The 17,691-nt window shown below is 35.2% G+C and overlaps 1 protein-coding gene across 4 annotated transcripts in view; it reads left to right on the top strand.

Annotated features, from left to right (window-relative positions):
* The window catches only part of CHM (CHM Rab escort protein), a 240,702-nt gene that overhangs the window by 16,910 nt on the left and 206,101 nt on the right, over positions 1–17,691 (top strand). For all 4 annotated transcript variants that reach the window (XM_058714187.1, XM_058714185.1, XM_058714186.1 and 1 more), the window contains exon 2: positions 14,225–14,291. In XM_058714187.1, coding sequence (XP_058570170.1) covers positions 14,225–14,291 — 67 coding nt within the window. The remainder of the gene's footprint in view (positions 1–14,224; positions 14,292–17,691) is intronic.

Genomic DNA, 17,691 nt, shown 5'->3' with positions numbered 1-17,691 from the left:
TGCTTACAGTGTGATGCTTCCTTGAAACTTTGTCTTTCCCTCTGTCTCTGCCCCTTCTCTGCATGTGTGTGTGCTTGCTTTCTCTCAAATAAACTTAAAAAAAATGATCATATGGTTTTATCCTTCCTCTTGTTGATGTGATACATCACATTGATTGATTTGTGGTTATTGAACCACTCTTGCAACCCAAGAATAAATCTCACTTGATCATGATTAATGATGTTTATTCTATGTTGGGTTTGGTTTAGTGATATTTTGTTAGATGCAAATCTATGTTTATCAGAGATATTGGCCTATAGTTTGCTTTTTTTGTTGTATCTTTATCTGGTTTTAGTATCAGGGTAATGTTGGCCTCATAGAATGAATTTCAAAGTTTTCTTTTTTCAATTTTTTTGGACTGGTTTGAGAGGAATAGGTGTTAACTTTCCTTCAAATATTTGGTAGAATGTATCTGTGAAGCCATCTGGTCTGGACTTTTGGTAGGAGGTTTTTAGTATGGACTCATTATTTGCAGGCTATCAGTCTGTTCAAATTTTGTATTTTATCTTGTTTCAGTTTTTGGAATTTGTATGTTTCTAGGAATTCACCCATTTCTTCCAGATTGCTCAGTTTGTTGGCATGTAATTTTTTAATATTCTCTTAGAATTGTTTGTAAATACAAACAATTGTAAATACAAGCAAATGTTGGTTGTTATTTCTCCTCTCTCATTTGTGATTTTGTGTATTTGAGTCCTTTTTCTTTTTTTCTTGATAAGTCTGGCTAGAGGTTTATCAATTTTAAGGATATTTTTCAAAGAACCATTCTCTGGTTTCATTTGATCTGTTTTTTGTTGTTGTTTGTTTTGTTTTGTTTCTATATTATTTGTTTCTATATTATTTATTTCTGCTCTAATCTTTATTATTTCCCTACCTCTGCTGATTTTAGGTTTTGATTGTTCTTTTTCTAGCTCTTTTAAGTGTAAGGTTAGGTTGTGTATTTAAGATTTTTCTAGCTTTTGAGGTAGGCCTTTATTGTGGTAAACTTTCCTCTTAGAACCACTCTTGGTGCATCATAAATGTTTTGGACCATTGTGTTTTCATTTTCATTTGTTTCCATGTACTTTTTAAATTCTTTTTTGATTTTCTGGTTGACCCATTTATGATTTAGTAGCATGTTGTTTAATGCCCATTTATTTGTAGTCTTTACAGATTTTTTTCTTGTGGTTGTCTTTTAGTGTCATAGTCTGAGGTCAGACAAGATGCATGGTATGACTTTGGTCTTGGATTTGTTGAGGTTTGTTTTATGGGCTAGTATGTGATCTGTTTTGGAGAATGTTCCATGTGCAGTTGAAATCTGTGTGCATTCTGCTGTTTTAGGAAGGAATGTTCTAAATGTATCTGTTAAGTCCATCTGGCCCAGAGGGAAATGGCACCTGCCATTCTCTCTGTAAATGCTGCCTCTTAGGGACTTACTCTGAGATGAACAAATAACTTCCCTACTGTGTGTTCCAGGCGCTCCTCAGATGGCTGTTTCCAGACTATATGTCCATGGACTGTTTGCTCTTCCTTCTCTTGAGCAGCCCTAATTAAATTCTTAATGAAATAAAGTGGTAATTTTCATTAAATAAAACTTTATCCTTCAACTGTTTTAGTAAACTCAATGCAATCACTGTTCAGCTTTTAATAAGGATAAAATAATTATTCTTAATGTTTTCTAAATGATATGTAGCTAGTTTTCTCTTCAATACATAATGAGAGTACATTTGAAATTTGAAGTGTTTTACTTTATAGAATGTTATATGGCTTGAACAAACAAATTCAGAAGTCCTTTCAAATTTAGTTTATAAGGCTTATAGTTTTTCTCTACTTTTTAAAAACTAGATTTCATGATAGGATTTTAAATAAGGGAAGAAGATTATTTGTTTCATGATTATAGCACTCTTGGAATGAGTACACAGTCTCTTACATCATTTAGTTTCATAGCTTACCAAGTAATGCAGTTAAGTTCACTTTTCTTCTTGGCATACAATAAAATATGTTCTGAATACAGAAAGTTTATTTTCTTCATCACAAGTTAAATATTAAGGTTGAAGGGAGCTTACCTGGGATATTCTTTGCTGTGAAAAAATCATTCTGGGGAGCACTGGGGTGGCTTAGTCGGTTAAGCGTCTGACTCTTAATTTTGGCTCATGGGTTCTGGGATTGAGTCCCGAGTGGGGCTCTGTGCTGACAGCATGGAGCCTGCTTGGGATTCTCTCTCTCCCCCTCTCTCCCTGCCCCTCCTCTGCTCACTTGCATCCATGCACTCTCTCAATAAATAAATAAATTTTAGAAAAAGATCATTTTGGTTACTTAAATTGATACAACAGAAATATTAGTATAAAGAAAATCAAGTAAAATTTAATTCTGGTGGAATCTGCCTATTTCATTTCCTGTAAAGTTTTAGCAAGTATTTACATTACTTAGTAAAACTTTTATCATTAAGAGAATTTGAGTTGATCTGTTTTTCTCCATGTTAGTAAAAACTGAATACTAAATGTCAGCTTTCCAAGAGATTATTTGATAGGCCCCAGCTTTCATTAGCTGTCAAAAACTTGGTACTAAATTTTATTTTTAAATCTTTTTATTATGGAAAACTTCAAACATGAAAAAGTAGACTAAAATAACCCCCATGTACCAATCTCCCAGTTCTAACATTTATCAATTTATGGGTGATTTAATGTTCCCTATTCCATTCCATTTTTCCCTTCCATTTTCTCATTACACTATCCAGCCTTAAATTATTTTTAAGTAAATTCAAGATATTATATTCTCTGTAAATTTTTCAATATATATCTAAAATGTAAGGCCTCTCCTTTTTAACCATAACTACAGTACCTTCATGCCCTTGTTTACCTCTTCAGTTTTTCCTAAGACATTTACCATTCTGTTTCTTTGCTGTAATGCTCCATTCTTGTTTTTTATTTCTTTTTAAAAAATTTTTTAAATTTATTTTTAATTAATTTATTTTTTTAATTTACATCCAAGTTAGCATGTAGTGCAACAATGATTTCAGGGGTATATTCCTTAATACCCCTTACCCATTTAGCCCATCTCCACTCCACAACCCCTGCAGTAACCTTCTGTATGTTCTCCATAAGAGTCTCTTATGTTTTGTCCCCCTCCCTGTTTTTATATTATTTCTGTTTCCCTTCCCTTAAGCTCATCTGTTTTGTCTCTTAAAGTCGTCATATGGGTGAAGCCCTGCTGGCTGTCAGAACTCACGCAGTCCAGCCCCTCCACTTTTGTAAGCCAGACTCTGGGGCTCTGCCTTGCAGTGCTGGCTGCCCCTCCACCGCCCAGGCTCCCTCCCGCCAGTCCGTGTAGCGCACTGCCTCTCTGCCCTTCCTACCCTCTTCCGTGGGCCTCTCGTCTACGCTTGGCTCCGGAGACTCCGGAGACTCTGTTCTGCTAGTCTTCTGGCGGTTTTCTGGGTTATTTAGGCAGGTGTGGGTGGAATCTAAGTGATCAGCAGGACAAGGTGAGCCCAGTGTCCTCCTACGCCGCCATCTTCCTCACCAAAACCTCCAGATCTATCATTTTCTTATATTTCTTTCATTGTTTTGGCTTATATTACCATGGTTTGTGGTTTTCATTTATTTTGTGAGCATCTCTTTCTGGCATGCCTTTATTTCATTGTCTCGGATATTACTTCAGTCCTTATTCTGTAATTTTTTTACATTCAATAAGATTACTCATTGTATTATAGGATTTTACATTGAATAGGTTATTTTTTACTCCTTTGTGTGTGTGTGTGTGTGTGTGTGTGTGTGTGTGTATTTACAATTAATAGGATTCTCAACTAAGATACTTTTGCTTTGCTCATTTTTACGTCAAACTTCTTTATGTTCTTTTACTCAGGAGTGTGAACCAGGAAAGCTTTTCTAAAACCACTGTTCTAGATCTCTCTTTTCTTTGTTTCCCAAAGTAATAGAAACAGCCTCAGATCCTGCTGGCTGTGTTACCTTCCCCTAGTTTTGTATGGAGCTTCTCTTTCCTTTCTCCCTATTTTTCCTGTTCTGATAATTTTGGATTAGATTTCCAATAGTTACTTCTCAGTGTAGGGGTTTATCTAGAGGGAGAGTTTGCTTAATTCGTTTCCTATGTTTCTAAGGCCCAACTCAACCTCCCACTCCCCCAACTACCCTAGCACTCCCAGGGGTTCTTTTGTACTCATGCATAGGTTGGAGCCTGCAAAATTCCTCCCAATTTCCACTGTTGTACTCAAATGGCCTGCCAAGTTTCCAGTGAGTGCCTAGTTTAGGGGTTCTTTGGCTTTCAGGACTGTCACAGATTTATTTCTGTTACCTTTGTTTTCTCATGGACACTCTCTGATAATATGTGGATCTAATAGCTATTGATGATTTGTAATGACCCACTTGTATTTTGGAGTTCATCATATTTTCTCACCTGTCTTTGCTATAGATGTTCCCGCTTGGTATTTGTTTGGTTTTATATGTTGGTTACACTGTCTGTTTTTAGGGTAGTCTTGGGGGAGATTCAACAACTTTGCTGCTAATAAATACCATCTTCCCAGAATTCTGTTTTTCAAAAACATTGCTGCTAATACCATCTTCCCAGAATTCTGTTTTTATTTTTTAAGTTTGAGTCATTTACCTATAAACACAGGCCAAGTTGTTGATCCACCATTAATATTCACCCTTGAACCTATGGGTCATTTATTTCAAGCCCTTCATTTTATCTATCAGGATATCTATAAGCAAGCTGAATTTCAAAGAGGTTAAATGACTTTCCAGATATTTAGTATAATTCTGAAAACATGAATCTAGTTTTCTGGATGTTTAGTTCAGGACTCTGAATATTAAAACAGTATTCTTGTTATTTAATACGCAAAGCTCACACTATATTGAATTTAAAAAAGTTAACTTAAATTTTGTGAGTTAATGTTTTAATGGGTATATTTTTGTAAAGTTCTAAAAGTTACATAGATATTAATAACTATTTTTCCCATGAGAAGGAAATCCATAGATATTACATTAGCACACTTACTAATATATTCAGTATTTTGTGTGAATCAATGTTAATTAAAATAATTGACAATTTAAGAAAACTATTTTTATCTGTACTTCTTGCATTGCTCAGTCTGGTGAGTTCTGTACCTAATGTTATTTATGCTTTTTACAATGGTGCAGAAGGTCTGTACATAGTGCTAAGTAGTAAAGAATGTGGTTCTCTAAAAGCTTCTGTACCCACAAATATTTCTTTGCCAGTAGAACTATTTTTTTTCCTAAAAACGTTATTCTTTATAAAAAGCAGTCACAGTAAATTTTCTAGTTCTATGTAATTTTCTTTCCATTCTCGTCCTTACTAGTAATAAATAACACATGAAATAACTTTCAAGGTGGAAAACAGGGATCCATTTTGAAATGTTATATAAAATAAAGAGTGATTTATGGCTTTGTATGATTTGGGCTGAAAGCACTTGGGCTTTGCTGGGTCATCAACATTCTGTCAGGGGAATCTATTATTTATTGTTCGGTATGCTGGGAGTGGTGTAAGTATTTTATATTTATCTTATGTAAGGTTAGCGTCAGGAAAAATCAATTCCAGATACTAATACAGTTTTAAGAATAGCTCATACAGAACTAACGTTAATATTGTAGTTGTAAATGGCAAAGTTCAGCATTAAGGATTTGGACTAAAAGGAGATTTTGAAAAATGAATGAATAATGGTTTCATTCTCATAAAATATTTTAGATAAGATTCTTGAAAATACTAATTTCTTATCTTTTTGGTCTCTATTTTAGCCTAGCTACTTCAGTTGAGAATGATACATCTCTATCTTATCTAGACAGATTTTGCAAAATTGAAGAAATGTGGGACTATATATGTTTGTTATATGATCATATAACATTCCCTAAGCTTCTAATATATTTTTTCTAGTTGTCAACTTTATACAAAATCTCAACTGAAAAGGACATGATGTAACAAATCGTAGTTTCTCCCATTACGAACTGTTATGAAATGCTAATTTAATACCTAATATTTACTACCTGTGTTTTTTGATAAAAATGACTTGCAAGCAAAAGTTGTTGGTCTTGAATCAGAATTATATATTTTTCCTACGATACTTCGGCAGAGTTTTTGATAGGGCCTCACAAATGAATTTAATAATCACATTTATTGTGAAATGTTTAAACGATACTACATGATGACCTTCTATTGTGAATGTATAGAAAAGGCCTATAATGTGCATGTGGAAAAACCTATTGGGACTTCTTTTTAAAAAACTTTTAAGTTTTTGGATCTTTATTTTATTTAAAAAAAAATAATGTTTATTTTTAGAGAGAGTGACAGAGTGCAAGCAGGGGAGGGTCAGAGATAGAGGGAGACACAGAATCTGAAGCAGGCTCCAGGCTCTGGGCTGTCAGCACAGCTGACAGCTGTGCCCCTATGTGCTGCTCAAACTCAAGAACCTTGAGATCGTGACCTGAGCCAAAGTTGGATGCTTAACCAGCTGAGCCACCCAGGTGCCCCAAGTTGTTGGATCTTTAAAGATATCTTAAGGGGGCGCCTGGGTGGCTCAGTCGGTTGAGCGTCCGACTTCGGCTCGGGTCATGATCTCGCGGTTTGTGGGTTCGAGCCCTGCGTCGGGCTCTGTGCTGACGGGCTCAGAGCCTGGAGCCTGCTTCCGATTCTGTGTCTCCCTCTCTCTTCCCCTCCCCTGCTCACACTCTGTCTCTCTCTCTCCTTCAAAAATAAATAAACATTAAAAAAATTAAAAGAAAAACAAAATAAAGATAACTTAAGTAAATAGTAAATAACTGATTTTTCTCCCCCTTCAAATAACTAATCTTATTGAAGGGGTAGGAAGAGATGGGAACAGAACCAGTATTTACTGAATGTCAGTGACATGCTAGAAGGCACTGTTTAAGACGTTTTATATTACTTTGTACCTATTCCTCCCTAAATTCCTATGAGATATATTATTAGCCCCATATTGTAATTGAAAACATTGTGCTTGTATCTTTGTACTTATATATTTTACAGTGTTTGCAGTGTAATGCTTTGTAATTTGACCCTGATTTAGGTTATCTGTTTCTAAGTCATGTCTGGCTTTTCCTTATGGGAGAGACTATATAATTCATTATAAGCTTATATAGGTTTTGTAAAAAGGCCTCACAGAATGTTGTGTGAATTTGAGTAATGATTAAAAAATAGTTCACTTTTTATGGTGCCAAGTGTTAAAAAAGGTTTTATTTTTAAATTGGCCAAGGTTTTAAATGCTATTAAAATTGAACTTATAAATATGAATTTAAACAAAACAAGCAGTTATTTTACTTTTTTTGTTAAAGTATCAATAAGACCAAAAAGTTTAAATGTATTAACTTTTCCTAAACAATAATTAAGAAAACCTGAAACTTAAAAGTCCAAATTTTAAAAATGTTTATTTATTTTGAAGGAGGGTGTGGCAGAGAGAGAGAGAGAGGGAGAGAGAGAATCCCAGGCAGGCTCCCGCTGTTAGCTCAGATCCCGATGCGGGGCTCAATCCCATGAACCTTGAGATCATGACCTGAGCTGAAATCAGAAGTAGGATACTCAACCACCCAGGTGCCCCAAGCTCCAATTTTATACACGTTTATCCTTCATGCTATTACCAGAGGTGGTTTTTTTTGTTGTTGTTTGTTTTTTTGTTTTTCTGAACTACTAATTTGACCATGCTGTTCTTCTGACTAAAATCCTTTCAAGATTCCCTGCTGCTTACAGGTTTCAAGTTCAGACTCCACAGTTTGGCTCCAACCACTCTTTTTTGAATATCACCTTTTGGTTCTCTCTTTCTTTACCCTTTACCAGGAATACTCCCTCCTACTTTCCTTTTTTCTTTCACTTTTTCCTTCTTTACTCTTCAGTGGGATTCCAGATCCTGAAAGATAGCTAGTGTCCCCTGCTCTTTGGAGCTTTCAGTGACCCTCTTCTACAGAGGAAATTCATCTTTCCATTGTGTTCCTATAATAGTTTTAATTATATTTATTATTTTAATCCTTTAAGTCCTTATTCTTTTTTTAAGATCCAGAACTTTTTTTTAAGTTTATTTTTTGGGGGGAGGGGCAGAAAGAGAGGGGGAGAGAGAATTCCAAGCAGCCTCTGCACTTTGAGTGCAGAGCCCAATGCAGATCTTGAACTCACAAACCATGACATCATGACTTGAGCCGAAGTCAGACACTTAACTGACATCATGACTTGAGCTGAAGTCAGATGCTTAACTGATTGGGCCACCTGGTCCCCCTAAATTCTTATTCTTTAGACTGAGCTCTTCTAGGCTCAGAATTGTATTTATCTTACCTTTTTTCCTCATCACTTGTCAAAGTCTGCTTCATCCCTCTATTTTCCCTTTCCCCATTTTGTCTTTCTCCTTTCCTTTAACAAATATAGAGAACCTACTACATACTTCCTCTGTTCAAGGAACTCTGTTTATTGAATGGGTGGGAAAAAATACAAAATCTAGGAAGATATTACTAACTGTATTAGTCTTTTATTTTAATCATTTGAAGCATGAAGATAATAGGTCCTTGCCTTTAATGTAGAGCCAGCCTATCAATTTCACAAACTAGCGGGAGATGTCTGGATAGAAGTATGAACGTGAAACATAAATGATAGTTCTTTTGGTTATGTATAATTTGAACTCAGATCATGTTCAATATTGAAATCTGTCCTTGGCTTTCCTTTGTCTGCCAGAGGCATGACTTCTGACTGTTGATTGCAGCCATGGATTAACCATATGCTTTTTTGCCTATGCTACTTTGGCCCAAATAGAGGAGAGTAATTTTGCTTGATCTCAGAGTGGTACTTCGATGAAAATTTATTGCTCTTAAAATACCTTACTGAAGAATAACAAAAGTAGATCGTTTTTATAGAACAAGTACCCTCTGCTAACAATTTAATGGTCCTATGAGGCAAATGGTGGCATTCCCATTGATGGATGAAGAAACAAAAGCTCAGAGATGGCAAGTGACTTGTCTGAGGTCACACAGCTAACAAAGCAACAAAGTTAAGATTCAAGCATAGGTCTGTCTGATTGAGACCATGCCCATTTCTTTATGCTGCTGTCCTTCTCTTGAATCCTCATTTTCAGACTCATGTCCAATTGAAGAGAGTGTATTTACCATGGTATTTGGAATTTGAGATATCAAATTACCGAATTACTTGATTTTTGGCAAGTTATTTAATGTTTCTCATCCCATTTTGTCACATGGATAATAATGCCTGCCTCCCAGGACTATAATGAGGAATATGTGAGGTGATGTATGTGAAAAGATATTGTGAACCATAAAGCCCTATACTAATGCTTGGTGGTATATTATTAATGCTGTCTTTTTACATGCTTTAACATACTGATTTTGCTTCCTGAATATTTCCTGTTGTCCTTTTTAACTAAGATGCTTGGCAGCAACTTTTAAAGCACAATAGTGACTGCATTTCATTAGTAACAAAAGTTATTTCATTAGGTGTAAAAAGTTCAGAGAGTTTTAAGATAAAAGACAGAAAAATCGCAGGTTTAACTGAAGAACTAAGGGTGCTTAATTATTTAAACTTCTTTTTCTTAGTTCCTTCTATACCACACATTTTTACTATGTTTTCTCTTTGATTTTTTTTTTAATGTTTATTTATTTTTTGAGAGACAGAGAGAGAGAGAGCATGAGCAGGGGAGGGGCAGAAAGAGAGGAGTCACAGAATCCGAAGCAGGCTCCAGGCTCTGAGCTGTCAGCACAGAGCCCAACGTGGAGCTCAAACCCACTAACTGTGAGATTGTGACCTGGGCCAAAGTCGGACGCTTAACTGATTGAGCCACCCAGGCGCCCCATCTTTTTCTTTGAATTATTATCCAAAGTTAAGGTTGAAAGTTTATGTTGGGCTTATTTCCAGTAATTTATATTTAATGGCTACCTTTAGTACTTTTGGTCAGAACTTTGTTTTTGAACCAAACACTATATGCCCACAGTCGTCACCACTGGAAAACTTTAGTTCTTCTGTGAATGCAGCTGGAGCTTGTGTTTAATGTGGTTTTTAACTAGATTGTGTCAATTGCTTCCATATGCATATTGCTTTTTACATAAAAAGGATAACTGTTCTCTTTTCTTGAAATCCTTGGTGCTTAGTGTGTAGTTTAAACCCTTGCCAAAAAAAAAAAATAATATGTGCTTCATTGTAGTGAGTCAGTGGTAGTATTTACAGAATTCCATTAAACTTTCAAAACATGCTTTGTCTGACTGATATAAATGATTCTTAATAGCTTCTGAAATGGTAGATCTTACAATAAAAAGTTATGGAACAGTCTTTTTTTAAATTTAAATGCTTTTTTTTTAATTTTTTAAAATTTATAACCAAATTAGTTAGCATATAGTGCAACAATGATTTCAAGAGTAGATTCCTTAGTGCCCCTTACCCATGTAGTCCATCCCCCCTTCCACAACCCCTCCTGTAATCCTCAGTTTGTTCTCCATATTTATGAGTCTCTTCTGTTTTGTCCCCCTCCCTGTTTTTGTATTATTTTTATTTCCCTTCCCTTATGTTCATCTGTTTTGTCTCTTAAAGTCCTCATATGAGTGAAGTCATATGATTTTTGTCCCTCTCTGACTAATTTCACTTAGCATAATACCCTTTAGTTCCATCCACGTAGTTGCAAATGGCAAGATTTCATTCTTTTTGATTGCCGAGTAATACTCCATTGTATATATGTACCACATCTTCTTTATCCATTCATCCATCGAAGGACATTTGGGCTTTCCATACTTTGGCTATTGTTGATAGTGCTGTTATAAACGGGGGTGCATGTGTCGTTTCGAAACAGCACACCTGTATCCTGTGGGTAAATTCCTAGTAGTGCAATTGCTGGGTTGTAGGGTAGTTCTATTTTTAGTTTTTTGAGGAACATCCATACTGTTTTCCAGAGTGGCTGCACCAGCTTGAATTCCCACCAACAATGCAAAAGAGATCCTCTTTCTCTGCATCCTCACCAACATCTGTTGTTGCCTGAGTTGTTAATGTTAGCCATTCTGACAGGTGTAAGGTGGTATCTCATGGTGGTTATGATTTGTATTTCCCTGATGATGAGTGATGTTGAGCATTTTTTCATGTGTTGGTTGGCCATCTGGATGTCTTCTTCAGAGAAATGTCAATTCATGTCTTTTGCCCATGTCTTCACCGGATTATTTGATTTTTGGGTATTGAGTTTGATAAGTTCTTTGTAGATTTTGGATACTAACCCTTTATCTGATGTGTCATTTGCAAATATCTTCTCCCATTCCATCGTTTGCCTTTTAATTTTGCTGATTGTTTCCTTGGCTATGCAGAAGCTTTTTATTTTGATGAGGTCCCAGTAGCTCATTTTTGCTTTTGTTTCCCTTGCCTCCGGAGACGTGTTGAGTAAGAAGTTGCTGCCAGCAAGATCAGAGACGTTTTTGCCTGCTTTCTGCTCGAGGATTTTGATGGCTTCCTGCCTTACATTGAGGTCTTTCATCCATTTTGAGTTTATTTTCATGTATGGTGTAAGAAAGTGGTCCAGGTTGATTCTAATGCATGTTGCTGTCCAGTTTTCCCAGCACCACTTGCTGAAAAGACTGTCTTTATTCCATTGGATATTCTTTCCTGCTTTGTCAAAGATTAGTTGGCCATACGTTTGTGGGTCCATTTCTGGGTTCTCTATTCTGTTCCATTGACCTCAGTGTCTGTTCTTGTGCCAGTACCATACTGTCTTGATTGTTATAGCTTTGTAGTATAGTTTGAAGTCTGGGATTGCGGTGCCTCCCGCTTTGGTTTTCTTTTTCGAGATCACTTTGGGTATTTGGGGTGTTTTCTGGGGAACAGTCTTGAATGTACAATGTAGGGTATTAACTAGCCTATCCAGGTGAACATCTGAAATTGTTTTGTGATGAAATCATTCTTTGGTAATTTATGATTTTTTTGTTGTTGTTGTTCGTACTTTTAGTAGTAATATATATTTCCTTACATGATAACCAATTTTATATTGTGGCTTACTCTGATTCTAAAACACTAGTGGTGTTTTCAAACTGCTGTATTAACCAGAAAGTGAGATAATGTATCTTGTAAATGGTCTCTTTTTAAAAATAGTATTTTCTGGGGGTTCCTAGGTGGTTCAGTCGGTGGAGAGTCCGACTTTGGCTCAAGTCATGATCTCATGGCTCGTGGGTTTGAGCCCTGCATCGGGCTCTGTACTGACAGCTGGGAGCCTGGAGGCTGTTTCCGATTCTGTTTCTCCCTCTCTGTCTGCCCCTCCCCTGCTCACATTCTGTCTCTCTCTCAAAAATAAATATAAACGTTAAAAAATTAAAAAATAGTATTTTCTTATTCATCATTCATTCATTTAGACAACAGTTGACATGCAGTGTTTTATTATTTTCATTTGTACAATGTAGCGATTCAACTTCTCTATACATTATGCCATGCTTACCACAAATGCAGCTACCATCTGTCATCATGCATTGCTATTAAAATACCATTGATTATATTCTCTACACTGTACTTTTATTCCTGTGACTTATTTCATAACTGGAAGTCTGTGTCTTCTGTTCCCTTTCACACATTTTGCCCATGCCCCCACTCGTCTCCCCTCTGGCAACCATCACTTTGTTCTTTGTATTTATAAGTTTGATTCTGCTTTTGTTTGTTTATTCATTTGTTTTTTAGATTCTGCATATAAATTAGATCATATTGTATTTCTTTCTCTGTCTCATGGATTTAATTTAATATAATACCCTCTAGGTTCATCTATGTTGTCGCAAATGGCATGATCTCATCCTTTTTTATGGCTAACATTCCATTACACACACACACACACACACACACACACACACATGCACACATGCACACACACAACAACACAAATTCTTTTTCCATTCATCTGTCTGTGGGCACTTGGATTGCTTCCATATCTTGGTTATTGTAAACAATGCAGCAATAAACATAGTGGTGCATATATCTTTTGGAAATAGTGTTTTCATTTTCTTTGGGTAAATACCTGATACTGAAATTACTGGATCATATGGTATTTCTAATTTTAATTTTTTGAGGAATCTCCATACTGTTTTGCACTGACCACATCAGTTTGCATCCCCACCAACAGTTCACAATGGTTCTTTTATCTCCATATCCTCAACAACTCACTACTTGTCTTTTTGTATTTGGCCATTCTGGCAAGTATATGATGATATCTCATTGTGGTTTTGATTTGCATTTCCCTGATGATCAGTGATGTTGAGCATCTTTTCGTGTGTTTTTTGGCCATCTGTATGTATTCTTTGGAAAAATATCTATTCAGGCCCTTTGTCCATTTTAAACTGGATTATTTATTTATATAGGTGTTTAATTGTATAAATTTATATATTGTGGATATTAACCCTTTATTGGATATGTCATTTGCAAACATTTCCCATTCAGTAGGTTACTTTAGTTTTGTTGACAGTTTCCTTTGCGGAGCACGAGCTTTTTATTTTTATGTAGTTTTGGTAGTTTAGTTTTTGTTTTTTTTCCCTTGATTTAGGAGATGTAGAAAAATGCTGGTATGCCAATGTCAAAGAAATTACTGCGTGTATATTCCTCTAGGAGTTTTATGGTTTCAGGTCTCAATAAAAGCCCTCCTTTTAAACTAGTTAACCTATTACTTAAACTGAAAAATGTATCCCATTCCCCCTCATAGGCACTGTGGCTTTGGGGTTAGATTTGGTTTCAAACTTCAACAATAGAAAAAAATGTTAAAGCATTAGGAAACAAGTTAACATATTTGCACCTCAGTATTTACTTTCTAAAATGTGTATGCCAGTGGTGCTTCTTTCTTGGTATGGTTGAGAAAATGAGAGGAGCTAGTGTGGGAATGTAGCTCCTTTAATAACAAAGTGCTATATTAATAATATTTTGACAATTGCTCATTTATGGAAATTTGCATACAAAAAGAATTTCAGTATAGTACTTGATTTAAAAAAAAATCTCTTCCACATAATAAAATTCTTAGTATAAGCAGTATACATTTAGCAAATATCCAATGGTATAATAGTATAAACTTTATCATTTTGAATATAAGGATGAACCTCTTTTGTTAAACTCCTTTTATGCAGTGATGGCATGCATTGAACTATTTGTATAATATATAGCATATATTATAAGCTATATTATAAGTGGATATATATATGTATTTTTACATTATAAGTGATATAGGTGTGTGTTTTCATAGGTTTGCCTGAATCCATCACTGCAGCTGCATGTTCAAGAAGTGGCCAGAGGGTTCTGCATGTTGATTCGTAAGTTTATCAATGGTAGCATTAATACTTCCTAAATATCTCTATACAAAATCACAATAAATACACACGTGTGTGTTCATATGTGTCTATATTATGTATAAACTATTTAAGTTAGACAAATGATTGGAATTGTTTTAGTTTCACCCAAAATATGTGAAATATACAAAATACAAGGTTTACAGTTTACTCTTCAAAGTAGTGATGTTTTCTTTGAGAATTAACCAAATGTAGCATAATTTTTTTCACGAGTGATTTTGTTTTTTAAATGATAAATAATTAATCCAAGAGACTGGGAAATCTCACACTTGCTTTTTTCCATATATAAGCGTGAGGCTGTATACAACCTGTATGTTCTATTTATTTTGGGTTTCATATTTTCTTTGTTTTTGAAGTATATTTCACATACAACATTATCTTAGTTTCCAGTGTATGACATAGTGATTGGACCACTTTCATACATTGGAAAATATCACCACAATAAGCCTAGTCACCATCTGTGACCAAAGTTAAAACATTGCATTTTTTTGTGATAGGAATTTTTAAGATTTATTTTCTTAGTCTTTCAAATTTGCAATATGGCATTATTCAGTATAGTCACCGTGCTGTACGTTACATCCTCATGATTTACTTTGTAATTGGAAGTTTGTGCCTCTTTGTCCCCTTAACTTATTTTATATATACCCCCCCAACCTGCACCCCTGTTCTCTGTATCTATAACATTGGTTTTGTTTTGTTTTTCTTTTATAGATTCCACATTTAAGTGAAATCATATGGTGTTTGTCTTTCTCTGACTTACTTCACTTAGCATAATACCCTAAGGTTCTATCGATGTTGTCTCAAATGGCAAGATTTCTTTTTTTTTTTTTTCATGGCTGAGTAGTATTCCTGTGTGTGTGTGTGTGTGTGTGTGTGTGTGTGTGTGTGTGTGTGTGTATGTATAATCCTTTATCTTGGCTATTGTAAATAATGCTATAGTGAACATAGGGATGCATATAAATTTTTGAATTAGTGTTTTCTTTGGATAAATACCCATAAGTAGAATTACTGGATCATATAGTGGTTCTGTTTTTAATATTTTGAGGAAACTCCATACTGTTCCCCCTAGAGGCTGTACCAATTCACATTCCCCCCAACAGTGCATGAGGATTCCCTATTCTCATCTTTACCAACACTTGTTATTTCTTGATTTAAAATTTTTTTTTTATTTAAAAATTTTAATTCTGATATAGCTAACAGTGTTATTAGTTTCAGGTGTACAGTATAGTGATTCAACAATCTCTGTATCACTCAGTTCTCATTAAGATAATTGTATTCTTCATCCCCTTCACCTATTTCACCCAACAACCCACCCACCTCCCCTCTGGTGTTTATTCTTTATATTTAATTGTCTCTCTTTTCTTTGTTCATTTGTTGTGTTTCTTAAATTATACATATAAGTGAAAACATATGGTATTTTTCTTTCTCTGTCTGATTTCATATAGCATTATATTCTCTAGATCCATCCATGTTGTTGCAAATGGCAAGATTTCATTCTTTTTTTGGTGGCTAATATTTCTGCGTGTGTGTGTGTGTGTGTGTGTGTGTGTGTGTGTATTCTTTATCCATTTATATATCTATGGTCACTTGGGCTGCTTCCATAGTTTAGCTATTGTAAATAATGCTGCAGTAAACATAAGGGTGCATATATCTTTTTGAATTGGTGTTTTCATATTATTTGGGCAAATATCCACTAGTGGAATCCTGATTATATGGTAATTCTCTTAATTTTTTGTGGAACTTCCATACTATTTTCCACAGTGGTTGCACTGTTTCCATTCAAACCAGCAGTGCACAAGTGTTCCTTTGTCTCTACATCCTTGTCATACTTGTTTCTTGTGTTTTTGATTTTAGTGATTCTGACAGATGGAGGTGATAAATCATTGTAGTTTTGATTTGCAATTCACTGATGATGAATGATGTTGAGCATCTTTTCATATGTCTGTTGGTCATCCGAATGTCCTCTTTGGAGAGATGTCTGCTCATGTTTTCTGACCATTTTTTAATTGGGTTAATTGTGTTTTTTTGGAGTTGAATTGCATAAGTTCTTTCTATATTTTGGATACTAACCCTTTATTAGATATGTTATTTGCAAATATCTTCTGCCAGTCCATAGATTCCTCTTAGTTTTGTTGATTTTTTTTCCTTTGCTGTGCATAAGCTTTTTGTTTTGATGTAGTCCTAATAGTTTATTTTTGCTTTTGTTTCCTTTGCCTGAGGAGACATATCTAGAAAGATGTTGCTACAACTGATGTCAGAGAAATTACTGCCTGAGCTCTTTCATAGGATTTTTATGGCTTCTGGTCTCCCATTTATGTCTTTAATCCATTTTGAATTTATTTTTGCGTATAATGTAAGAAAATGGCCCAGTTTCATTTTTTGCATGTAGCTATCCTGTTTTCCCAACACCATTTGTTGAAGAGACTGTCTTTTTCCCATTCAATATTCTTTCCTCCTTTGTTGAAGATAATTAACCATATAATCATGAGTTTATTTCTGGGCTCTATTTTCTTCCATTGATCTATGTGTCTATTATTGTGCCAGTACCATACCATTTTGATCACTACAGCTTTCAGCGTGTCTTGAAACTGGGATTATGATACCACCAGTTTTGTTCTTTTTGAAGATTGCTTTCACTATTCAGAGTCTTTTGTGATTCCGTATAAATTTTAGGATTGCTTGGTCTAGTTCTGTGAAAGAAGCTGTTGGTATTTTGATAGGGATTGCATCAAATGTATAGATTGCTTTGGGTGGTATGGACATTTTAATGATTATTTGTTCTTCTAGTCCATGATCATGGAATATCTTCCCATTTGTTTGTATCATCATCAATTTCTTTCCTCAATGTTTTATGGTTTTTAGAGTACAGGTCTTTTACCTCCTTGGTTAAGTTTATTACTAGATATTTTATTATTTAAAAAAAATTTTTTTAATGTTTGTTTATTTTTGACAGAGAGAGACACAGAACATGAGTGGGGGAGGGGCAGAGGGAGAGGGAGACACAGAATCTGAAGCAGGCTCCAGGCTCTGAGCTGTCAGCACAGAGCCCGTCGTGGGGCTGGAACTCACAGACCGCAAGATCATGACGTGAGCCAAAGTCGGATGCTCAACCAACCGAGCCACCCAGGCGCCCCAGTATTTTATTATTTTTGGTGAAAGTGTAAATGGGATTGTTTTTTAATTTCTCTTTCTGCTTTTTCATTATTAGTGTACAATATCAATTGGATCTTTGTATCCTGTGATCTTACTGAATTCATTTATTCTAGTAGTTTTTTGGTGGAGTATAGTATTACGTCATTTGCAAAGAGTGAAAGTTTTACTTCTTCCTTATCAATTTGTATGCCTTGTATTTATTTTTGTTGTC

This window comes from Neofelis nebulosa, chromosome X, assembly GCF_028018385.1.
Source record: "Neofelis nebulosa isolate mNeoNeb1 chromosome X, mNeoNeb1.pri, whole genome shotgun sequence".
Taxonomy (NCBI): Eukaryota; Metazoa; Chordata; class Mammalia; order Carnivora; family Felidae; genus Neofelis; species Neofelis nebulosa.
Note: the sequence above shows the minus strand (reverse complement) of the source record. Positions and strands in the feature narration are given on the sequence as shown.